Source organism: Ranitomeya imitator, chromosome 10, assembly GCF_032444005.1.
Source record: "Ranitomeya imitator isolate aRanImi1 chromosome 10, aRanImi1.pri, whole genome shotgun sequence".
Taxonomy (NCBI): Eukaryota; Metazoa; Chordata; class Amphibia; order Anura; family Dendrobatidae; genus Ranitomeya; species Ranitomeya imitator.
In genome coordinates, this window is record NC_091291.1 from 49,444,880 (window position 1) to 49,470,907 (window position 26,028).

Consider the following 26,028-nt stretch of genomic DNA (forward strand, 5'->3'; position numbering starts at 1 on the left):
CACTCCCCTCCTTCCCTCTTCTTCAGACTGTGCGGTGTCACGGCCGTGGCATGCTAGGGATCAGCTGACGGCGCACAGTCTAAAGAAGGCGGAGGGAAATGAGCGAGAGCCCGAGGGGAAGATATGCACTGCGCATGCCCATGGATCCCAGGCCCGCAGTGTGACTCAATCAGAAGACACTGCGAGGCGGGATCTCGGGCACCGCGGCCGCACAGGCGCAGCCAGCCTGACACCAAATTATGTCAGAAGACAGGCAGCGCAAATAGGGCATGCCCAAGGGATAACAGAACAGCGCAGGCTCCGTGACAGCTTAAAACAACGCTGAGGAGGCAGCGCATGGCACCAAGGGGGTAGGAATGACGGCTGTGCTGCGTCACATTACGAAGGAAAGTCCCAGCTCCGGGACGGTATAACGGTATCAGTGAACACATTTTATAAGTGTTAAGTTCTGCGTGTGCAAAGAGCTAAAAAAAAAGAGCTACCTTTTCCTTGTGCAGCATTACTGCTGCACAAGATGGCTCTTTCAGTAACAAACGACGGGGGGGGGGGGGGGACAGGTTCCCTTACATTTAGGTTGTTGTGCCAGCGTGGCGGTCGCAGGACACATTGCCGGCTACACAGCTGGGGATCAGCTGACGTTACTGAAACCCAATAACACTGGGTCGTATGTTTTTACTGTGCAGCCTGCACTTCTGAGCCGCAACTGGCGGTGTTGGAGCCCAGGAATAGCAGTTCAGGTGGTAGAAAGATGAACACAGCAGGAGACCTGGATGACACCCAATTACTTAATCAGGCAGAGGAGTGGCAAATTCCTGCGAGATCCAGGCCTGGTTCATTTTCAGGAAAGTAAGCCGGTCAACGTTATCGGAGGATAGTCGCATGCGACGGTCTGTTAGTACACCACCTGCGGCACTAAAGACACGTTCCGATAAGACACTAGCCGCAGGGCAAGCCAGCACCTCCAATGCATACTGGCTTAGCTCTGGCCATGTATCCAGCTTAGAGACCCAAAACTTGAACGGGGAAGAGCCGTCTGGGAGTACAGTAAGAGGGCAAGCCATGTAGTCTGTCACCATCTGACGGAACCGTTGCCTCCTGCTGACTGGAGCCGCCGGTGATGGTGTAGACATTTGGGGCGGGCACACAAAAGTGTGCCAGAGTTGTGCCATACTGGGCTTGCCTTGGGCAGAGGCACTGCTTCTGCTCCCTCTTTGGGCAGAGCCTCCCCCACTGCCTCGACGCACTGAGCTGCTTTGTAAAGCACTAGCAGCACTCCTCTCAGTTGGACAGGAGAAGATGATGGAATTCACCAGTGTGTCGTGGTACTCCCGCAATTTACGCTCCCGGGTCAACGCAGGGATGAGGTTTTGGACGTTGTCCCGGTAGCGAGGATCGAGGAGGGTGAACACCCAATAATCAGGCATGTTGAGAATGTGGTCGATGCGGCGGTCGTTTCTCAGGCACTGCAGCATGAAATCCACCATGTGCTGCAGAGTGCCAACCGGCCCAGAAACGCTGTCCCCTGCTTGAGACATGATCTCTGCCCGCTCGTCATCACCCCACCCTCGCTGTACACACTGACCACTGGACAATTGTGTCGCTCCCTCCTCTGGACGGAGCTCTTCCTCCTCCATTGACTCCTCCTCATCCTCCTCACAAATTGGCCCCTGCGTACCCCTTTGTGAGGAACCACGTGGCGCTGACTCTCCAGAAGCTGATGGAAAAGGTGACTCCTCATCCTCCACCTCTTCCACCACATCATCCCTTAACCCTTGCAAAGTTTGCTGAAGCAGGCAGATAAGGGGGACAGTCATGCTGACTAGTGCATCATCTGCACTTGCCATCCGCGTGGAATAATCAAAAGGACGCAAAACCTGGCAGACGTCCTTCATAGTGGCCCACTCTGTGGTTGTGAAGTCTGATCGGCGCTGACTGCGACTTCTTTGCGCCTGATGCAGCTGGTACTCCATAACTGCTTGCTGCTGCTCACACAACCGCTCCAACATATGTAACGTGGAATTCCACCGGGTAGGTAGGTCACATATGATGCGGTGTTCCGGAAGGCGGAATCGGCGCTGCAGAGCAGCAATGCGGGATCTGGCCAAGCTGGAACGCCGCAAGTGAGCACACTCTAGGCGGACCTTGTGCAGCAGGGCATCAAGATCCGGATAGTCCCTCAGAAAACTCTGCACAACCAAATTGAGCACATGTGCCAGACATGGGATGTGAGTGAGGTTGCCAAGGGCCAAAGCTGCCACCAGATTTCGGCCATTGTCACACACTACCATGCCTGGCTGGAGATTCGCTGGCAGTAACCACACATCGCTCTCCTGCTTTATGGCATTCCAGAGCTCCTGCGCTGTGTGGCTTCGATGCCCCAATGAAACTAGTTTCAAGACGGCCTGCTGACGTTTGGCCACGGCTGTGCTCATGTCGGTCATAGGTAAACGTTCACGGGTCCATGTGGGGGTGGACTGTGACGGATCCTGCAGAGAGGAATCAGAGGAACTGGTGTAAGAGGAGGAGTCGATGCGTACAGACTGGATTCCTGCAATCCTTGGAGTGGGCAGGACACGTCCTGCGCCACTCGCACGATCTGTACCTGGCTCAACAACATTAACCCAATGGGCAGTGAGGGAAACATATCGCCCCTGTCCATGCTGACTGGTCCACGCATCGGTGGTGAGGTGGACCTTGCTACTGACGGCGTTCAGTAGCGCATGTTTTATGTTTGCCTCAACATGCCTGTGCAGGGCAGGGACAGCCTGCCTGCTGAAGTAAAAGCGGCTGGGCACCTTGTACTGTGGGACTGCCAATGCCATCAAGTCACGGAAGCTGTCAGTCTCCACCAGCCTGAACGAGAGCATTTCCAGGGACAACAGTTTGGCAATGCCTGCATTCAGAGCCTGTGCTCGGGGGTGGTTGGCCGAGAATGCCCGCCTTTTCTCCCATGCCTGTACTACCGATGGCTGTAGAGTAGACTGGGAGTGTGAGGATGACTGGGAAGGTGGTGCTGTGGGTGGAATTACACAAGGTCTCTGGGAGGAAGCCAAACCAGCTGTGCGTGAGCTGGAGGAAGAGGCAACACGAGCTGAAGAGGTGGTAGCTGCCGCTGTTGGTTGGCCTACATCTTCAGTGTGTTTCTGTAACTCCACCGCGTGCCTGGTCCGCACATGTTTCCACATATTTGTGGTATTGAGGTTGCTGACATTTTTCCCTCTTTTTACTTTATGATGACACAGCTTGCATTTGACAAAACAAATGTCATCTGCAACTGTGTCAAAAAAGGACCAGGCACTGCAAGTCTTGGGAGCGCCCTTTTTGGCTTTGGAAAGAGACAGGCTCCTAACGGGTGCCAAAGTGGAGGCTACAGGCTCCGCAGTCTTCCCCCTCCCTCTCCCTCTTTGGCCCGTAAGAGGAAGCTCTTCCTCTGAGCTGCTCCCACCACCTTCCTGTTCCTCACGCCACGATGGGTCAAGGACCTCATCATCTCCACTACCCTCTGCCACCAACTGCTCCTCCTGGGTAGTCTCAGCAGCACAGTACGCACGAGAAAGCGGCACCTGAGTTTCATCATCAGATGCGTACTGCGCTGTGGTCACCGGAGGCACTGGCCCACCTGCCTCTTCAGAGTCAGAGAGAAAAAGGTGTTGGGCATCACTGCACACTGCCTCTTCTTCCATTTCTCCAATGCTGCTTGGCTGGCCCCCTGTTTCCAAGCCAAGAGATTCAGAGAACAGAAGTAGAGACGGCTCCTGTCCTGGGCTCTCTGACTGCCTGGCCAATTTGGCAGGTGGTGAAGAGACAGATGGCTGCTCTCCAGTGCTCTGTGCCTGAGAGGATGTGGCACTAACTGAAGTCGATGCCGAGGCGTTAGCTGCCATCCACCCGACAACGGCTTCAATTTGGTCTTCACGCAGCAGCGGTGCACGGCGCTCTCCGACAAAGCTGCGCATGAAGGACTGTTCCCTGCTGAAACTGAGTGACGACGAGTCACCGGCGCCCGCAGCAGGCACAGAATCACCACGTCCTCTCCCTGCTCCTCTCCCTGCTCCGCGCCCACGCCCACGTGCCTTACTCCCTGCCCTCTTCATCTTGGTTGACAGATAAAGATAAGCAGAAAAGTACTAAGGCCTTAGTGTGCTTATTCCTGTAATGCTCCTCCTAACAGGTGTAAGAAACACTAATGTTGTAAATTGTGGACTAAACTTTATTATTTTTCAAATGTGGCCTACACAAGTGTAAGTTGTGTTTGGTGAACTTAACCTTTTTTTTGGTGCAGATCGGGCTACAGAGCTAGTTTAAATCACACGGAGACCGTGCAGACAGCCGTAAACGGCGCTGCAAGGCCAAGAAACCCTCCTCTAGGTTATCCTATATAGTGTTTTTCCACTATTTAGCTGGATACAAGTGGAAAGACACTAATAGGAATTTTTTTTTTCAAATTTTAAACTGGCTGCACTATTTGAAAAAAAGGAAATTGTTTTTCAAGGTATGAGGCAGTAACGCACCCTGAGCTGAATCCAACCGGCTATGGCTGCACACAGACTACAGGGCGAGCTGCGCTCACACAGAGACCGTGCAGACAGCCGTAAACGGCGCTGCAAGGCCCCCAAAAAAACCTCTAGGTTATCCTATGTAGTGTTTTTCCACAATTGAGCTGGAGACTGGTGGAAAGACACTAATAGGAATTTTTTTTTTTTTCAAATTTTAAACAGGCTGCACTATTTGAAAAAAAGGAAAATTTTTCTCAAGGTATGAGCCAGTAACGAACCCTGAGCTGAATCCAACCGGCTATGGCTGCACACAGACTACAGGGCGAGCTGGGCTCACACGGAGACCGTGCAGACAGCCGTAAACGGCGCTGCAAGGCCAAAAAACCCTCCTCTAGGTTATCCTATATAGTGTTTTTCCACTATTTAGCTGGATACGAGTGGAAAGACACTAATAGGAATTTTTTTTTTCAAATTTTAAACAGGCTGCACTATTTGAAAAAAAGGAAAATTTTTCTCAAGGTATGAGCCAGTAACGAACCCTGAGCTGAATCCAACCGGCTATGGCTGCACACAGACTACAGGGCGAGCTGGGCTCACACGGAGACCGTGCAGACAGCCGTAAACGGCGCTGCAAGGCCCAAAAACCCCCCTCTAGGTTATCCTATGTAGTGTTTTTCCACAATAGAGCTGGAGACTGGTGGAAAAACACTAATAGGAAATTTGAGAAAAAATGTGCAGCAGGCTGCACTAAGAGCAAAAAAGAACAACTGTGTGAGGCAGTGTGAACCCCCCCTGAGCTGAATACAACCGGGTATATGGCTGCACACAGACTACAGAGTGAGCTGCACACACACACACACACACAGAGACCTTGCAGAACGCTGTTAAAACAGCGCTGCAAGGCAAGAGCAAGGTGAACAGTGAAGAACACACAGCGTTTTGCTAAATTAGCCTTTGGAAAGGAAAATAAAGCAATTAGCTAGCTCGACTGGCCCTCAGTTAGAACACAGCGTCCTGTCCCTAACTGAAATCACAGCAGAGTGAGCGCAAAATGGCGGCAGCGCTTTTTTATAGTGCAGAGTGACATCATTTCAGCAGCCAATCCCAGCCTTGCCAGTACTTACATGCCCACCATGCTAAACAGGATGTGCCCACACTTTCATTCATTCCTCATTGGCTGCTGCGTTCAATTTGAATTCTGGGAACTTCCGATTCCGGTATCCGATACGCGGGAAGTATCGGAATTCAGTATCGGAATTCCGATACCGCAAATATCGGCCGATACCCGATACTTGCGGTATCGGAATGCTCAACACTATTGCTCAGTCGTCGTCTTTTCACACCAGTGTTTACATGGGTCATGAATGCTCATTTAGTGAAAAATGATTGACTGATGAAAGAAGTGGAAAGGTTAAAGGTGGGTTCACCCATGATAGATTTTGTTGTAGATATTTCTGCCACTGTCACATTGATCTGAATGAAACTTCCTAAAAACCGCGAGCATGCCGCCAAAGCGACTCTATTCAGATAAATGGAACTGGTTTTCTGCAACACAATCTGCTGCTTGCGTACCCACCCTAATCCTCCTGACTTGTTTAGTTGCTATTTTAAAAACAGAACAGGGATAAGGAGATGTGAAAGATTAGAAGTTCTCTTTGACTGTCCTTCAGCAACTGCGCTGCCTTCCCTATCACACAGTATATGACACTTTCCTGCATATAGTAATGATTACACTAATGGGAACCTGTCTTGAGAACTTTTTCATTTCGTTCCACTCTTCTGGGCAGAGCAGCGGTACTGAATAATCACAGCTGTAATCACATCCACTGGTGATGTTACGTCCGGGGTGTGAATGCGCTGGCAAGGAAACTAATTGATTACAATTCAGGCACTGAATAAAGTCAGGACTTTTCAATGCTGAAGCAGCGCCCAGTGGACTGGCATGCAGAGGTGCTGAAGCAAGAGAGGGAAGGTTAGGCAGAAGTAGGATATTTATGTAGGCATTACATTAGGAAAGCCTTTCATATCGATCCTACAGCATGGACATACATTTATATGTATATGTATTTGTGTTTTCAAGGGCTCTTATAGTTAAAATGGTTCTGTCAGCATGATCTGGACCCCAAAATTATTTATATGTTGATAAATGAAACATAATGCAATTTCTACTTTACTTACTGTATGTAATCTATTGCTATTTGGCCTAAAGATTGTTCTTTTCACATGCAAATTAAACTTAAATGCTTAAGTGCTCTGGGACTGTCAAAGAACTTTACAAGTCTCTGCCTCTTTAGCTCTATTTCCTGCTGAGCCTCACCTTACACTGAGCCCAACCTTACGCTGAGCTCCACCTTATGCTGAGCCCAACCTTACGCTGAGCTCCACCTTACGCTGAGCCCAACCTTACGCTGAGCTCCACCTTACGCTGAGCCCAACCTTACACTGAGCCCCATCTTTACAGAATGATTAAGTAGAAGTCACTAGCTCTGCATATAACTAGACTACCTATTCACCTTAGATGGGAAAGCTGGCCAAATTGCATTGTATTGGAGCTGAAGAGAGAAGCAAGCCAGAATCCCTCTATGAAATGAGACTGCACAGGTCATGTGCACCAAACTGCAAGTATCACTTGTCACTGGACAAGGCTAGGGATTTTGTGTTTATGGTTTTATTTGTGTGCTGTGACATCAATGGAAATAAATGTCACTTTTTTTGACCCAAGAATCCAGTGAGTGTGTGATGCTACCCAATGCCTACCGGAGAGCGTGAATCCCTACAGTGGTCAGTCAGGAAGAGGAAGTTGAGTTGGGTTTAGAATAGAGCCAGGCAGGCAGAGACTTGGGAAGTGCTCTAATCACACCCAGAGCACATATTCATATGAATTAAAACATGTCATTCAATTTGATTGAATTTTACTAACAATAGGTATAGACTGTACTATGTTTCAAACAGTAACCTCACCATAGAATCAATTTGAAGGGCTGGATCATGCTGATGTATTCCAGTTAAGCTGAAAATTGCAGCTACCTTGTAATATGCTTCTAAATTAAAGAGATCCTGACAGGTGCCACATGCTCTCCAACCCACCAACATTTGTATATTTCTTGCTAACTGCCCTGCCTAACAAGACCTTTACATTGTTTGTCACCTAAATAGAAGTTTAAAAAAGTATTTTAACAGTCTGTCTTTCAAATGCAAATAACTTTTTGACTAGTTGATGGGGTGTTGATTTCATTTAAACCACAGAACTAAAGAATAAGGTCCACAATTAAGGCAAAAACAGGAGAGAAAAAACCCTTAAATAATAACTTTTAATAGAAAGTTTTAAAAAACTTGCATATCTCAAAAACAATACTATATGAATGTGAGGATAAATATAAATGGGAGCGGGGGGAGGAGTAAAAGGAGGAGGACACCACTAAAGGAGCAATAGGAACTTACGAAATATATGGCCTAATATGCCCTTGAGTACCCTAGCGGAAGCCCTACCTAGCAGTGGAGGTTGGCACCCCTAGTTTCTGTGGTATGGCGCCCCCACTCATCGACGGCTAGTCCTAATTACCATAGTACACCCCTAACCTAGCGTGTAGTAAAAACCACAAAACAATCAATTACACAGCAACCCAGTTATGTGGTCAAGGCAATTGTAACAAAAAGACCAATGTGGTATGAAAAAAAATGACAATTTTGGCCATGTATCAAAAAGTTGTAATTTTGACCATATACCATACTTCCATACTTTAGTATAATTCAGAAGTGTGGAGAGGCATAGAGGTGGGCAGTCCAGTTCCCTCCCAAATGACAAAAAAAGAATGTACAGTATACTGGTCACTTATTAGTAAACGGGGTTCAAGATGCGGCGTACATATGTCATTCACAAGGGTATACCCTACCCCCAGAAATCTAAGCTCAGGTAAAAGCACTCAGGAATAATAAAAGTCTAATAATGTACATCAATGTAGTCACAAATATGTAAGAACGCCCATTGCTAAATTAAATTAATACTTTGTATGTCATAGCGACAGGTAATAACAGCAATAGACTTTTTGACCTATGAATCATCATAATAATGGGTTGCAAAGATCCTTTAAGAATTGTTCCGTTTTGACCCTAGGCAGCTTTTATGAGTTGCACTTATGTGTAAAGTTAATTGGTTTTATAGCTCCTTAGACTACTCCTGCTGACAATGATTACTAGTAATTTATTAGTATGAATAAGATAGTAACGTTGTTTAGATGGTTTTCCAAAATGAGAAAAAAATGGTCGACTATAGACAGAAGTGTCTGCTTTATTGTAAGCAATGGATGTTCACAGCTGAATAATTGTAACACTGTGATATCGATTTTTTTTTATAAATTTGGTACTAACTTTTTTGCCTTCCCATCTATTGGCAGGTTTAAGCAACATTATTGGTGTCATTGTTTACATTTCTGCCAATGCCGGGGATCCTGGTACAAAACGAGATGATGAGAAGAAAAGTCATTATTCATATGGTTGGTCCTTTTATTTTGGAGGACTTTCTTTTATCATTGCTGAAATGATTGGAGTCCTTGCTGTTAATATCTACATAGAAAAGAACAGAGAAGCACATTGTAAATCACGTACTGAGCTGATCAAAAACCCGTCAGCCATTCTACGTTTACCAAGCTATCGTTTTCGATACCGCCGGCGCTCTAGATCAAGCTCAAGATCCACCGAACCTTCTCAATCAAGGGACACTTCTCCAGTTGGAGTGAAAGGGATACCATCTACTGATATCTCCATGTACACCTTGTCAAGAGATACCTCCAAGGCTAATGTTAGCAGTCTGTACAACACAGAGCGTGGGGATCACAGTTTTTTACAGCTGCACAACTGCTTTCCCAAGGAACCTGGGGTCACCGTCACCGTCACAGGACCAGCCTCAAACACAGGCACCCTGGGCAAGGACGGTTCAAACACCAACACTCTAAACAGGAAAACCACCCCTGTGTAGGTGGTCCCAAGGCTAAGGTCTTCGAAATGAGTGTGTGAAGAGTGAGTGTGCAATCCGTGTGATAGGATGTAAGTTTTAGAACGGAGGTAGGAGCCATTTAACGCCATGTAGCTGCCAATTTCTGGTAAAGAGGTGTTAGGAATCTCTCTATCAGTGAAAGAAATTTTGGAACCAAATGATAAGTGTTCTAATCCCTGCATTACATTGTTTTGATATATAACATACGTATTTAAAGATAATGAACATTATAGGATGTTGATTAATAACGGTTCTCTTCCAAAAATGAAGGAAAAAAGAAACACAAATATCTTGATTACTGCTAAACTGCAATTTTTCTTACAAAGAACTGTACCTGCCATATAGGATGAAAATTATTAAATATTCTTTAAGGAACAAAATCCTGAAATGATTTGAGAGGACCCTGTGAGCTCTTGTGGCATGACTGTTTTAGTAAATGCATATCTGTCATGAAATAATAATTCTGGAACGTCCTTATTTGGACCTCTATTTAGGGGCACTACTCTACAAACACTTGTCACTTCTATGTCCCAGCCCTTTTGAAAAAGTGAACCCCCCTCCATTTATTGGTCTATTCATATATTTTGGGGAGGAATACCAGATCAATGGCAAAATACAAAGTTTAAAAGAAAATTCATCCAAGTATTTTTTTTTTTTGCATTGGTAACTAAAACTGACATATCACAAGAGTTGACAATTTATTTTTAAATGGTAATTCAATTGTACATGAAAGTGATCAATTTCGGGTATACATGGGAAGTCCATTTACAAAAAATCATCTAAGAATTTCCTCATATGTGGATAAGAACATAAATGTATAGATTGATCAAGTTTGCTATCAACGCTGAATCTATTTAACATTGTTTAATAAGACCCCTTATAATAATCCAGATGTTAGAGCCACGTAACGTTTGCCCTTCTGCTATCATTTTGCCATTTTTTTTTTATAGGTGCCATGTAATGCTTTATTGCAGAATTGGGGTGAAACGATCGTTTCATTTCATTTATCAGCATTTCAAAAAATTTTCTAAGGGCTCGTGCACACGACCGTAAGAATCAGATGAGTGCTAACCGTTCTTTTGATGGATAGCACTCGTCCCACTCCCCATGTTATTCAATGAGACCGTCCACGTGTCCATTTTTTTTCTCAGACCGAGTGGTCCAAGGAGAAAACATTGCAGCATGCGTATTTTGTTTCAGATATTTGAAGGCAAGTCTGTGGGTCTGTGGAAAACATCGGATGACATCTGTGTAGGGTCCGATTCTCATGGACAGACTACATGGACATAATGGAGGAGAAACTTATTTTTTTTCCACCTCCCAAGAAAATCAGATCACACTCTAATCAAACTTCGATCCAACTGTGATTAGCATAAATGGACCAATTTGCTTGGATGAGAAATAAATCAAACGTTAGTGTGACTTATTAATGTACGCGAATATTACAGGACAATAAAAAAGTATATTAAAATCAAATATTATTAATAGTACGCAAATATTACAGGACAATAAAAAAGTATATTAAAATCAAATAGGATATAAATAGGTGACCTCTGGAAAAATTATTAATGGATATATATATATATATATATCTCATGTGGTGACAGCCAAAAAAAATATAAATAGTTAATATAGAAAAAATCGGGCAAAAATAATAAAATAAAAAATAAAAAAATAAAAAAAATATATAAAGTGCACTACAAATATAATTACACACGTTAAATATGGTAACCTTACACATGTCGCTCGACCAAAGTTTGCCAGATGTCGTTACTCCATCTCAGTACAATACAAGGGGATAGGGTCAGATTGTTACCATGATTATTGGTTTTCTGCTTCCTTGAAATGTCTCAGCCCTTTTTCTAAATACCTTGACCAAGGCAGCGAGGCTTGTAGGAGCCCTACTTGATATCCAGCAACTAGGATACATGACACATGCCTTGCCAGCCCCATGACAGCCATGCCCCTATGAAATATTATTGGGTTTTCTTTGAACTAAGACAAAATCTATGTATCTCTCTAAATAGAAGCTGAAGTTGTCCAGGCAGAACATAAATTATCCATTTTAAAACACAGGTTGTTATAGAGCTTCAATGAAATGAAATTTTCTCCTCCCAAATATCCTGTAAATCTTTTTAATTCCACTGCTTTGGATGGTTTTGGTATTTTATTGCAGGTTATATGATAATGCAAGATCACAAAAAAATCTTGTTTAATATATTTGAATTGTCACCGGGAGAAGAGTTTTCCATGCTCAATTTCCAATTAGCGCAGATGAAGGTTTTTAAATAATGGTCCATTGAATTTGAAGGTGATATATCATATATTGAGGGGTGCGTTACTCCAATGCTTAAAGTCTATGCATTTTTCTTTTCAGGAGCAGAATAGGTGTTGAAGATCAGACAATGGATCATGTCCCTTGATCCCTATTACTATCAGTCACAATGCTATTTGTACAGAAAGGAGCGTAAAAGTCAAAACAGTTGTCAGAAAATATGTAGAAGGCAAGAGGGTCATAAAATGTGCTAGTAGAACCTGAGGTGAATTAGATTTTACTAGCAGGAATGACGTTATTCTTTTCTGGGTCATAAAACTAAATAAGGGAGTACAAAATGTTGACTTGCTAACTGTGGGCCCATAAGGTCTCTTTTCCCAGTTTTATTATTATTACTTTTTAACGTCCTTCAACTCCATCTCAAACAATGATGACTTGATGGATGAACGCTCTGTAGGAAGATCGATGTTATGCAAGGTCCACCAGGGTGTTCTCCGCCATTATCTTGAAAGCCATTGGGGTGCTGGTCTTCCTCTTCGCCTTGTTCCTTCTAATCTTTCAACCATGATGTTCTTCTCCTGTAATTGCTTTCTTCATAGGATGGGTTCAAAGTAGGCAAACCTTAGCTTGGTGATCCTTGCTTGCAGTGACATGTCTGGCTTGATTTATTTCCCAATATATGGAGGCCATTAGTACAAATAATTTTGTGCTGAGGCCTAGGAGCTTCTTGTGATGCCTTTTCCCCCCTAAATACATTGATTGTTTATTGGAATTTATTTATTAAAAATCCAACTGAATGTTAAATGTGGCCCTAAGAATTTGCAAGACATAGCTGACTATATAGTTGGACTCTAGTACATAGAATATTGTCAGAATTCACCCAATAGGCAGAAAAAAAGTGGATGCATGAATAACTCTTTGTTTTCTGCTTAGGGGCTATAGTGATAATGAATCACTGCCGAGCAGTCTGAGCTTCGTGTAATGGCGGTAGAAGAAATATCAGTTCGGTGTTTGAGTCACCGAGGGAGGAAGAGCAGCTTAATTCTTGTGTCAAAAATAGCGGCATTCTACTATTGGACAGATTTTAGGACTAAGACCCCAGAGTGAGTTCATAGGTCATAAATATTTAGTTAGCTGCACTTTTCAAGTAGATCACACACAGAAGAGTTTACGTGTCCATTGGTGACATTTTCATACTGAGAATGTGTATTTTAAATGCTATATAATAATAATAATCTTTATATAGCGCTAACATATTCCACAGCGCTTTACAGTTTGCACACATTATCATCTCTGGCCCCAATGGGGCTCACAATCTAAATTCCTTATCAGTATGTCTTTGGAATGTGGGAGGAAACCGTAAAACCCGGAGGAAACCCACACAAACACGGGGAGAACATACAAACTCCTTGCAGATGTTGTCCAAGGTGGGGCTTTAACCCAGGACTCCAGCGCTGCAAGGCTATCCACTGAGCCACCGTGCTGCTATATTCTGAATTATTGATAAAAATGACAATAAGATACAAAATGATCCATCCTTAACTTAACTTAACTTAAAATGACAATAAGATACAAAATGATCCATCCTTAACTTTTTTTTATTTGGCTGTAGGGAATACCTGGCCTTGATCTACAAATTTGCAGACTTGTGAATCCCCACAGCGCACAGCTCTCCGCCGACCAATAAAAAAACAACAAGGGAAGGTTGGAAGAAATGATAATAATAATACTAAAAATGATATTTCATTAATAAAATTAAAAGAGCTTGATGTTGAGACTATAAATACATGTGTACGTCAGACACATTAAGCAGAAAAATGATATCACAAAAAAAAGAGAAAATGCAGGATAACTGCTTTTAGTTGGTGTAATACAAAAGATTAGCATACACATAAATAGTTTGATGTCAATGAGATAAATATAAGGCAGTAATGGACCTGTAATAAGTGTCCCCAATACAATGTGTAATGTGAGTGCAAAGGATATTAAAACAAGATAAATCACAGTTCATATAGCACAAAAAATCCCTACTATTCCGACAGCTGTCCTCACCCGCCGCATGTTTCGCATTCACCACTTCATCTGGGGATGAACTGTATTCCCTCTTTTTCGTTTAGATTTTTTTCTGACATTGTTTATTAGGTCTCTGACTTACCCATATAGCTATTGTCTTAATATTGTGTTCTTTTACAATCATTATCATATTTGGACATAGCAAAAAAAAAAAACTTCTGACAGGCTGCAATCCACATCACAACTGATGTGTGGACACAGACAGAAACGGAGATTTTATTGCCCCTCTGCATCTCAAAGTTGGCAAAATCTTTTGCAAGTGATATGTAGTGCAAAAGATTTTGCAATTCTTGTCATTTTGCTATAGTCCCATAACATTTTCAAAAAGTCAGGGGGCTTAGCAAAAGGGGATATATTCTATTGCCATGCAACAAATTTAGTACTGAAAATTTGAGTACATTACAGTTGACTAGTGATGAGCGAGTGCGCTCGTTACTCAAGTTTTCCGAGCATGCTCAATGGCGTAAGATGCACCAAACTCTAGAAGAGTCTCATGCCTCTTAATAATTTGGTTCTTCCTTAGGGCTGTCTATGTGTAGAAAGTGAAACTTATGCCAGATATGAGCTGTTATAAATGTCAACTGTAGTGATGAGCGAGTGTGCTCGTTACTCGAGTTTTCCGAGCATGCTTGGGTGATCTCCGAGTATCTTGGGCATGCTCGTAGATTATGTTTGTGTCCCTACAGCTGTATGATTTGTGGCTGTTAGACAACCTGAACATATGCAGGGATTGTCTGTTTGTTAGGGATTCCCCACATGTGTGTAGCAGCCACAAATCATACAGCTGCGGAGACAAAAAACATAATCTACCAGCACGCCCAAAATACTCGGAGAACACCCAAGCATGCTCGGAAAACTCGAGTAACGAGCACACTCGCTCATCACTACAGTTGACATCTATAACAGGTCATATCTGGCATACGTTTCACTTTCTACACATAGACAGCCCAAAGGAAGAACCAAATTATTAAGAGGCATGAGACTCTTCTAGAGTTTGGTGCACCTTACGCCATTGGTGTACAAGTTTTGCTAAACTTCCGCCTATAATGTTTAGACATCTTGTGGCAGAAAACCTAATAATCATGATTTTCAAAGCTCTCAGGCCATGTATCTCAATCTATATGCGTTATATGTAAATAACCCTATAGTATAGGCTATCTGCATGATATTTCCACTGATCCAGAATATTTTAGAATTTGGAATATAGCCTAATTCATTAAATCGAATTTTACAGTATTTATCACACATTATGAGGTCACTATATACTTTTTTTCTGAAAATTGCTAAAAGAAGTGAGAGGTCCATTCTTTAGGTGTCTTCCACTTGGAAGACTCTATCTATTTTACTATACAAGTCAATGGAAAGGCTCAAAAGATGCCTGGTAGGTGTTCCGACATCTTTTTAAGCATTTCAAATGCATTTTCGCTTTAGAAACTATTACTGGTTACTTCATTGTTGAATTGAGGGAAAACAAAAGTCCCAAAAACGATAAAAAAATTATTAAAAAATACCAAAGCAAGTGTTCAGGTAGTGATCAAATAATGCAAAAAAAGCATGTTTGGAAATGTCTTCCACCTGGAAAAGTCACCCAAGTTTAAAAGATGTCATATACACATACCCCTATGAGGAAAAAAAGGAATATACAAATTTTGAAAATTTGAGAAAATTAAATAGACCCGTGTGTAGGGGGAGAGAGCTGTCTGTCAAGGGAAGAGAGTCGGGAAGAAGCCACCGGTAGCTATCCTTGGGCTAGTCATCCGAGATGCACAGTCTATGGCTTTTAAAAGTATTTTTCCTATGAAACACTGAAGCATTTCAGGGTAAAGCATACATTGTTCGAATTACTCAACTGGTCTCTGGTTCTCGCTGCCCATAGTTGCATAGAACTCATGTTAAGTTCAGGTAAAAGGGAGTCAAACTAAGCTTAGGTGTTTGGTGCACTCTTGGCGTGGCCAAATATTGAAGTACACCTTCCCACCTACTTATTTTTCCTCCATATTCACCCTTCTCTTGGTCTATAAAGCCGGAGCTGTCAATCACACCAATAATACCTACATAACAAGGGGAATTATGCATTATGATGAGCTATTGCACTGAAAATATCCCAGATATTGTTCATGCACAGGGTCTTTTCCTGTCAGTGTCCAATCCTGCTTCTGTATCATGAGAACTTATCTATTTTTTAGAAGCGCTATACCTAATTTGTATTAGGGGAACTTGTAGCTGCGGGCAGTAAGTGCAATAATGACAGTGTATTATGGCGTGACAGCTAGATAGCTAGATCAACCTTCGTATATAATGCATATATGAGATGGATCATGAGAGTCACTGGGAAACCATGCTGGTAAGCCTTCCACCACAGGGGTTATGGAGAACATTAGGAGAACAATAAATATCAGTGTGAAAGAAATTAAGATTGATTATGGTAGACACAAAGTTTATATATTAGGCCAGGTGTGGGACCAGATGTCTGTACCATCGCTGTGCTGGGAAATAACCTGTGCGATGAGTGCGGTAGTGATGAACTGCACGGAAATTTACCTCCGCCAGTACACGCTGAGACTCATCCTTTTTATTGGCATAATAGTCATCTATCTCTCTTGTCAAAATAATGTAATGCTAAGGGAAATATGTGTGAAGCTATTACTTCAGATTTTTACCGGAGTGGTAGAAAATATCACAGCAGAGCAGCAATGCCAGGATCACCGGGAAAGGTGCATCACTCAGGATAGAGAGATTCTTACGGGAAATTACGCTAAAATGATTGTAACACTTACTTCCAATGAGCGTATGAAGAGCGACAGAGCAGGAAGCTCAAAAGAGCAAAACCAAAGGGGACATGGAGAAAGGGAGAAAGAGAAGTAAATTCTTCCATCATCTTTACATGTTGTATTATTCCATGTTTATGGGTAGTTGCCAATTTGCCAATCAGTGGCTGATTTTTTCAGTATTGCCTAGTATGACGACTCATTGAGTATATTTGCCCTTTCTAGGAAAACATAAGCTGCAGTTCCCTGAGCAGCTCAAAAAAAGTGAATTTCCTGTCCATGCTCTGCTAACCCTACACTTTTACCATCCAGCATATGGTCTACCCCCATGGAAGCAGCACAGATTATAATTACCTAAAATTGAAGCAGTCATGTTGAAAATGGTATCTCATGTGCCAGCAGGATGGTATAGAGCCGGAGGAGCTGATCAGATGATTATACATTTTTGTGGGGAATGTTTCAGTGAAACTTGAAATTTATTAATTGAAATCTCTGGCGTTTTTATGTATATAAGTCCAGTGGGTGGTTCTATGTATATAAGTTCAGTGGGTGGTTCTACGTATATAAGTCCAGTGGCAGTTCTATGTATATGAGTTTGATGGGCACTTCTATGTATATGAGTTTGGTCGCCGTTCTATATACAGTATATGAGCTTGGTGGGTGGGTCTATGTATATGAGTTCGGTGGGTGGTTCTATGTATATGAATTCAGTGGGCGGTTCTATGTATACGAGTCCATTGGGCAGTTCTATATATATGAGTCCATTGGGCGGTTCTATGTATATGAGTTTGGTCGCCGGTTCTATATATATGAGTCCATTGGGCGGTTCTATGTATATGAGTTTGGTGGGTGGTTCTATGTATATGAATTCAGTGGGCGGCTCTATGTATATGAGTTCTGTGGGCAGTTCTATGTATATGAGTCCATTGGGCGGTTCTATATATATGAGTCCATTGGGCGGTTCAATGTATAGGAGTTTGGTGGGTGGTTCTATGTATATGAATTCAGTGGGCAGTTCTATGTATACAAGTCAAATGGGCGGTTCTATGTATATGAGTCCATTGGGCAGTTCTATATATATGAGTCCATTGGGCGGTTCTATGTATATGAGTTTGGTCGCCGGTTCTATATATATGAGTCCATTGGGCGGTTCTATGTATATGAGTTTGGTGGGTGGTTCTATGTATATGAATTCAGTGGGCGGCTCTATGTATATGAGTTCTGTGGGCAGTTCTATGTATATGAGTCCATTGGGCGGTTCTATATATATGAGTCCATTGGGCGGTTCAATGTATAGGAGTTTGGTGGGTGGTTCTATGTATATGAATTCAGTGGGCAGTTCTATGTATACAAGTCAAATGGGCGGTTCTATGTATATGAGTCCATTGGGCGGTTCTAAGTATATGAGTTCAGAGGGCGGTTCTATGTATACAAGTCCAATGGGCGGTTCTATGTATATGAGTCCATTGGGCGGTTCTAAGTATATGAGTTCAGAGGGCGGTTCTATGTATATGAGTCCAGTGGGCGGTTCTATATATATCAGTCCTCTGGGTGGTTCTATTCAGTAAATGACAGTCCTCCCTGTATAACTGTTGATGCAGGCATAGCTGTCAATCACTGAATAGGACCACCCACTGGAGTCATTTACAAACAAACATCTATAGAAAAATCCAAGGTTTACTGAAATGTTTCCCAAAAAATATGTATCAATCTGATAAACTCCTCTTGCTTTACAACACATCCACAGGTCAGACTACATGTGGAATGTATAAGGTTCCTTTTAAGTCTTTGCTGCCCGGTTAGGGGAACAATTTCTTGTGATTGAAATGAAGGTACCATCAGAAAATACTTGTTTTCAACCTGATTTGAAACTTCCTTATTTCTCCATAGTCGGTGGTGGTTCCAACATATAGGAAAAAATATATTTCATGCAGCATTTAGGCAATGCATTGTGCAAGTGCCATATGGTGGAAGAGGGGGAACTCATGGTATTGCTGTACGAATGAGACCCAATGCAAATTTGATATCTCATTATTTTACAGATCAGTACATATTCTATACAGACCTTTTTAGCACCCCCCATCAGTGTTTGTGGCTTCTGAGATGGTCAGATGTAAACAGTGTACAAAGCTGGAACAGCACCGTGGCATTCACTGTTCACGTAACCAGTGGCCGAGTTACATACATACACCACTCCATACACTGTTTACATTGAGATTGATCGGTGATTGGTGGGGTTGTTAGGCGTCAGATTCTATCTGTAGGCCTGAAATACCCCATTAAGTGTAAGACTTGATACTTTGGACAAACTTTGATCCTATTATTGAGAAGTAAAAACTAAAATACATGAGTCAAAAGCTCAGATAATATAATGCACTGTAGCACGTAGCGTAAAATTCCACTACCTCATATGGAGTAATAAAGCTGAATGAAAGTAAAATCTCACATATTTTGCAAATATAAATATATGCACTAGCATGCCTTCATATGTATTTCAAAAAGTGCATGAATCTTGGAATTTCAGTCCTGTTGTTCTTGGGAGTGGAGCTTCCTCCCATTCTGTTGGTGACATTCTTTTAGGCGGTCAGCAGTTTGAGTTCAGCGGCTGGGCCAGCACCCTTATCGGTCTCTAAATCCGCCATAATGGAAAAAGTGGGCTGTTTTAGTTAATAAACTGAGCCAGTTATGGTGCATTTACACTGCAAGATAATTGTGAAGGAACATTCTTAATAATGCTTGTTCTACAATTTTCTTGTCATGTAATTAGGCTGTTCATAACCCGATCAACAAGAAAAATGTTCTTCGGTAAAATATTTTGCCGAAAATCATGGCAGCCTGCGAGATCTATTAAAAAAAATGCTCAGTTCACATCATTTACTTCTGTCTGCTTCTATAAAAAGGCTATTAAAGGATTGTCTGGGACTTTAACACTGATAGCCTATCTTTAAGAATAGGTAGTCAATATCTGATTGGTGGGGAAGCAAGACCAAGCACCCCCCACCGATCAGCTGTTCGCAATGTCGGTGGCGGTTGGAACTGCTCAGTTACCACAGCAGATAAGTACTCTACATCTGCCCCTATTGATTTGAACAGGGGGTGAAAGTGCAGTACCTGGCTGTGGCCACTCTACAGATGATGGAGCTGTGCTGTGCAGCTACCTAACTGTGCAGTTTTGGCGCCGCCTAATCAGCGGGGATGCCAGGTGTCACACACCCACTGATCAGTTATTGATAACCATTCATAAAGGATTGGCTATCAATGTTAAAGTCCCAGATAACCCCTTTAAAATGGTAGCCAATCGGGAAAGTTTACCGATTGTCACTTGTTTAGTGCCCCTGGTTCAGTGTCAGCTGACCCTTAATCCCCTTCAAGCCTATCATGTAGAGAAGAGGGAAGAAAGTGTCAGAATTTACAGTAACAGTTGCACAAAGGATGCTCTACTTCTAAAAAACAGCTGATGGGATTGAAATTCAGCGATATGTGCACTTTTGAAAGCCAAAGGGAACCTGTCACCAGGTTTGGCCAATAAGAGATGCGGCCATCACCTTTTAGGGCTGATATACAGCTTTCTATAAGGCTGTGTCTCTGACCCCAAGCTGACCTGTAAGAGAAGAAAAATAACTGTTATTATACTCACCTGCGGGGCAGTCCGGTCCTATGGGTGTCACTGGTCTTGGTGTGGCGCCTCCCATCTTCTTACGATCCTTGTCGTGCTGCTTGATTCGTGTGGATGATGCCTCTCTTCATCATCCACACAATCTCCTCGGCACAGCGCTCCTGCGCAGATATACTTCTCTGCCTGGTTGAGAGCAGAGCAAAGTACTGTAGTGCGCAAGTGCAGGGGCTCTTTGACCTTTCCATCTCCTGCGCACTGTAGTACTTTGCTCTTCCCTCAACAGGGCAGAGAAGTACATCTACGCAGGAGCGCGATGCCTAGGAGATGCATCATCTACATGAAGCAAGCAGGAGGGCGGCATCGCAAGAGGAAGGGATGCGCCGGACTAAGAATAATGACACCCACTGGATCGGACCGCCCTGCAGGTGAGTATAATAAAAGTTATTTTTCTTGTTTTACAGGTCAGGTTGGGGGCATATATACAGCATTAAACTGTAGAATGCTGTACATCATCCCTAATAGTTGATGGTCGTATGTCTTATCAGCCAAATCTGGTGACAGGTTCCCTTTAAAGTTAGTTAAAACTGTGCAAATTGTCTCTTCAGAGAGGAAGAGAACTAGAACTCTAGTGCCACCTATTGGAAGTAGCAAACTTAACAGTCAATGTCGACCCTTTAACGAGCCTTGTCACATGAAAAATTGTGCTTTCATTTTAAGTTTTTCAAAAAATATTGCTTTTTTTCTCTAGTTGGACAATCTTGTTAAGAACAGTACAGGAAACAAGCAGAAATATCTTCCTGTAGATCTCAAATGACTTGAGCTAAGGCAGAGAGTGGTGTCCAAGACCAGGTCTTAGCTAGTTGAACAGTCATGTGTCAGCCATGATCATTTATAATGTCCTCCCGAAAATAACAAGCAGAGAAAGAATTGGAGGTGGGGTCTGGAATCTGCCAAGTTCTCAAGTAAGAGATCTACGGCTGGTCTACTATTTTAGAACTGCATAAAGGCTCGAGGAAGAAGTGAAGAGAGCGGATATTGAATATGTGGGTGTTGTTACCAGAAGAATGCTTTTCATGATGAGGTCATTTGCCAATTATTTACGTCCGGTGCATATGGAAGTCTCCAATATGTAAAATATGATAAAACTAGAGGCACTGCCTGAAAGGGACACGTCAACTCTTTTGTCATGTGTGTTTTAGACAGATTCCCAAAAGTGGGCAAATTTAACGCATCTTTTCTCCCATTGTGCTTTCCTATGTTTCTTCTCCTTCAAATACATTATCATTACCCTTGTCAGCCAGGTATGTCCCCATAGTGTGTACAAGAGGATTGATAATAACAAATTTTTAATTAGGGCTTACGCGGATGTTCTGCAAACACGGCCCAAGCATGGACCGAAGAGTGCGGACTGGCCGCGAGTCTCTCGACCTGAGCTTGACAGCTTTATATATTTTCCAGGAGGCTATCACGCTTAGGTTGAGGGACTAATGGCCAGTTTGTGCATGGCGGTTCGTGCTCGGACTATGTTACACAAACATCTGCATGAGCCCTAAATTTCATAAATTTCCAGGCGAAGAGCACAGCACAAAATTCTAACATTCCTTACAATTCTTACTAAAGCAGTTTGAGACATATATTAATAATACTACTTTTACTAATAATTTTAGTTTGTATTAATATTAGTTTCCATGTGTCCAATTATAATCTGTGAACTCAAATTATCTCCTCTTTTCAATATTTTGAGACCTTTGTGCTTATAAAATGTGATAGTCAGTTTTTATTTTGTCACTGTGTAATGACTCCGGCCAATCGACTTTGATCGCCAGCTATCTAGTTTCCTGCAAGAACATGAAATTCAATCTTTAGTGCTGAAATGTAAAGCCAGAGCTGTGTCTTGGGTTCTTTTGCCTCACTTGACCTAACCCAACAGGCCTGAGTCTGCAGCACAAACAATCACCGAGTTCATAAGATCATAGAAAACAGAAATAAAAAAAATATATATATATATAGCTTACATTTCTTTATTTTAATGGACAGGATGGTATTTAATTTTTTTTTCTGGTGTAAATGTGAAAGATTGACATGATGGATCAGACAATTCGCAACTGTGAAAATAAAGTAAAATATACCTCTTCTGCATAGGGCGAATATCAAAAATCTAAAAATGAGAAAACCGTAGGGACCATAAAACGACGGTACTACAGGGACAATTCAGTGCCTTTTCTTTTATGCCAACACAGCATGCACTTTAGTATCACATGCCTAGATGTGTGCCGGCATCGTTCCCGGGGCTCATGAGATCATATCATGCACATTTCAATAGGTACATAATTAAAGTTAAAGAAATGCATTTACATCAGGGAGAAATACATGCCCAATTATAATTTTTTCCAACTTCCCTTCTGATTGATACAGCGATTTACTACAGAACAGGCTCATGTCATGGAGAATTGGAATGGTACATAAAGAAAACATTACTGAATATGATACACGTCTGACCGTTCTTCTCTGATAGGCAAGGAAAGCTGGCAGCTTGCATGCTCTACAAATAAATCATCTGAAGGTATCATTTACAGAGCCATTACACGTTTCGCCAACACGTTTCTCCATCCAGCCAACACGTTTCGCCAACACGTTTCTCCATCCGGCCAACACGTTTCACCAAAACGTTTCTCCATCCGGCAAACATGTTTCGCCAACACGTTTCTTCATCCGGCCAACACGTTTCGCAAATACGTTTCTCCATCCGGCAAACACGTTTTGCCACCACGTTTCTCCATCCGGCCAATGCGTTTCGCCAACACGTTTCTCCATCCGGCCAACACGTTTCGCAAACACGTTTCTCCATCCGGCCAACATGTTTCGCCAACACGTTTCTCCATCCGGCCAACACGTTTCGCCAACATGTTTCTCCATCCGGCAAACACGTTTCGCCAACACGTTTCTCCATCCGGCCAACACGTTTCACCAACATGTTTCTCCATCCGGCCAACATGTTTCGCCAACATGTTTCTCCATCCAGCCAACACGTTTCGCCAACATCTTTCTCCATCCGGCAAACACGTTTCGCCAACATGTTTCTCCATCCGGCCAACACGTTTCTCCAACACGTTTCTCCATCCGGCCAACACGTTTCACCAACATGTTTCTCCATCCGGCCAACATGTTTCGCCAACATGTTTCTCCATCCAGCCAACATGTTTCGCCAACATGTTTCTCCATCCGGCAAACATGTTTCGCCAACACGTTTCTCCATCTGGCCAACACGTTTCGTCAACATTTTTCTCCATCTGGCAAACATGTTTTGCCAACACGTTTCTCCATCCGACCAACACGTTTCTCCAACACGTTTCTCCATCCGGCAAACACGTTTCTCCAACATGTTTCTCCATCCGGCAAACATGTTTCGCCAACACGTTTCTCCATCCGGCCAACACGTTTTGCCATCTGGAGGATCTCATCTGCCACCAAGTTTTTTTGGTTATTTTCCTCTTGAAATGGAAATTTATTTTATGACGCTGATTCCTGATTGTGGCATTGATGGTGCAGCCTCAGTGCAGAAACAAAAAAAAAGACTATGTCATGTTTGCCCTGTTAAACTGTGAACATAAAATATACTTAGGGCACGGTAAGCAGTGAGAGTGCACAAAGCTGGATGCGGAGGGTGAATGAGTAACATGCGTGTGTTTGTAAAATATGATTACACGTTAACTTAAGCAACCAGTATACTATTACATGGGCTTTCTCTTTCTTTTTCTCAGTTAATATTGTTTTTTTGTTTTTTTATTCATGGCTTGCTATTACATCTTTTAAATATTCATTTGACTTTAGGGACTTTTTTTGGTATCCTATAATGTCTGGTACAGGTCAAAAAAATTCTGTATCTTAGAACTTCTACAAATATATATATAAAAATAAATAAAATAAAAAAAAATGTTCAGGAAAAAAAAGCAAAGTAATGATATAAAATCGACATTAGATTGCACTTTTGCATTGTTGTCATAAGATTTCGTTTTCCATTGTTCTGTTCTCAGTTCTGGTTTGTAGATGTCCGCCCGATTGGGCCATTAAATTGTGATTATTTTCCTTGTAATCGATTTAAGACTATGTGCCAAACTTCAAAATACAGCCACATTTTGATGATATATCTCATGCGAACTCTTTGTGTGTACTAAGCATAGGAACAAAAACCATTTGCGAAAAAATATATTGTGCCGGTCCGATGTAACATAGGAATTCAAATATAAAAATGTGGATTTAAAAGGTTTTAAAGGGGCAAATTTGCATAAAAAAATGTTTAACGTGGCCACCTTCAAAAAGCTATTTGTCATGCAGATATTGTGAGCAGTCTGCAGGTGAAAAGCTAATAAATCATATTAGGCTGGTTTACTGGAAATGCGACTACAGGGAGAAAGTTAACTTATATTCTCCCTGCAGCCACTGGTGTGCAGTGATCAGGGCGATCTTGAAGGCTATAACAGTCACCACTATCTACACACTGAGTGCGCTGTGAATTATTCCTCAGGCTGTTAGTCGGAGCAGAGAGAGTTATAACAGCACAAAAACTGTATAAACAACAGTGACTTTTACAGCTTCCAGCACCACCCTGATAATTGGAAGCAAGCAGCTTCAGGGAGAATACAGCTCATTTTCTTCCTGCAGCCGCTGTTTAGTTAAACTGCTTAAAATGTTTAACCATATGTGCCTGCATTACCGCTATATCTTGCACAGTATTTTTTAGGTGACAGATTCACTTTAAAATGGATGCAGTTTCATAGAAAGACACCGATTTGGCAGTGTTGAGTTTTTTGCACCTTTGTGGCATTTTTAAGTTAAAAGAACTGATACATTGTAGATTTGGATTTGCATAGACATTTTTTCTTTTTTTTTATGCCACTTTTTCTTTGCCTTACTCTGAAAGGTATAATGAGTCAAAATGTTGTTGAATGCATTAAAGAATATGCATCAGCTGATTTTTGCTTTGTAATCAAAGAGCAGCATGACTTCGGGGTAAAGGTCCTTGTTCCAGCCGTATGTCAATTACTAGGCTGTGTGATGCAGTTTCAATAAAATGAGTGTTTTATCAGCAGGAAATTATCACTACAGGACAAGTTGACTCGTGCCATGTAGTCCTTCCCTGTATTACCCCACCCCCACTACTGATTGGCTGCTTTATAATTAGGCACAGTGTACACAGAAAGTGTCCAATCAGTGCAGTGGGCGGGGTTATACAGGGCTCAGCATTCAGAGCACTCTGAGATATGCAGCAGATACAACACTGATTTTCCAATGCAGTTTTGGCTGAACCCGGGCAACACATTGGAAATGTTTTCTGTACTTTTCTATCTATAAAAGTGTCAGACTATAATTTCAGGTCATAGCTTGCAGCCGACCCAGATTTATCAACATGACGGGCATCCCAAAAGTGTGCGAGCTGCCAGCAGACCCGATGTCACCAGTTTTAATACATCTTACTCAACGTATATCATTTGCTTTATGTTCCTTTATGGTGAAACCACAGTAGCACATTATAATATGATAATGAGTTGTGCCAAATGACAAAATTCATTTTTTGCTGTAATTTTAAAGCATTTTTATTTCAGGATTTCCAACAGTATTTTGTAAGATCCACAACATTCAAAGGAATATCCAAACCTTCATATCGAGGAGAACTTGTTCATTGTCTCAGAAGATCACTAACCTCCGAAATAACAAGAAAATGGAATATTAATGCTAATTGTCAGAATAATAAAACATCTTCTCTTCACATTCTAAATAATGCGGATATATTAAGAACATGTTCTTAT

General features: G+C 42.3%; 1 protein-coding gene across 1 annotated transcript in view; it reads left to right on the forward strand.

Annotated features, from left to right (window-relative positions):
* Positions 1-11,136, forward strand: part of CACNG8 (calcium voltage-gated channel auxiliary subunit gamma 8) — a 169,616-nt gene extending 158,480 nt beyond the window's left edge. The window contains exon 5 of the mRNA XM_069740901.1: positions 8,891-11,136. Within this exon, the coding sequence (XP_069597002.1) occupies positions 8,891-9,471 (581 nt within the window). The 3' untranslated portion in view covers positions 9,472-11,136. The remainder of the gene's footprint in view (positions 1-8,890) is intronic.
* Positions 11,137-26,028: the final 14,892 nt, after the last annotated feature.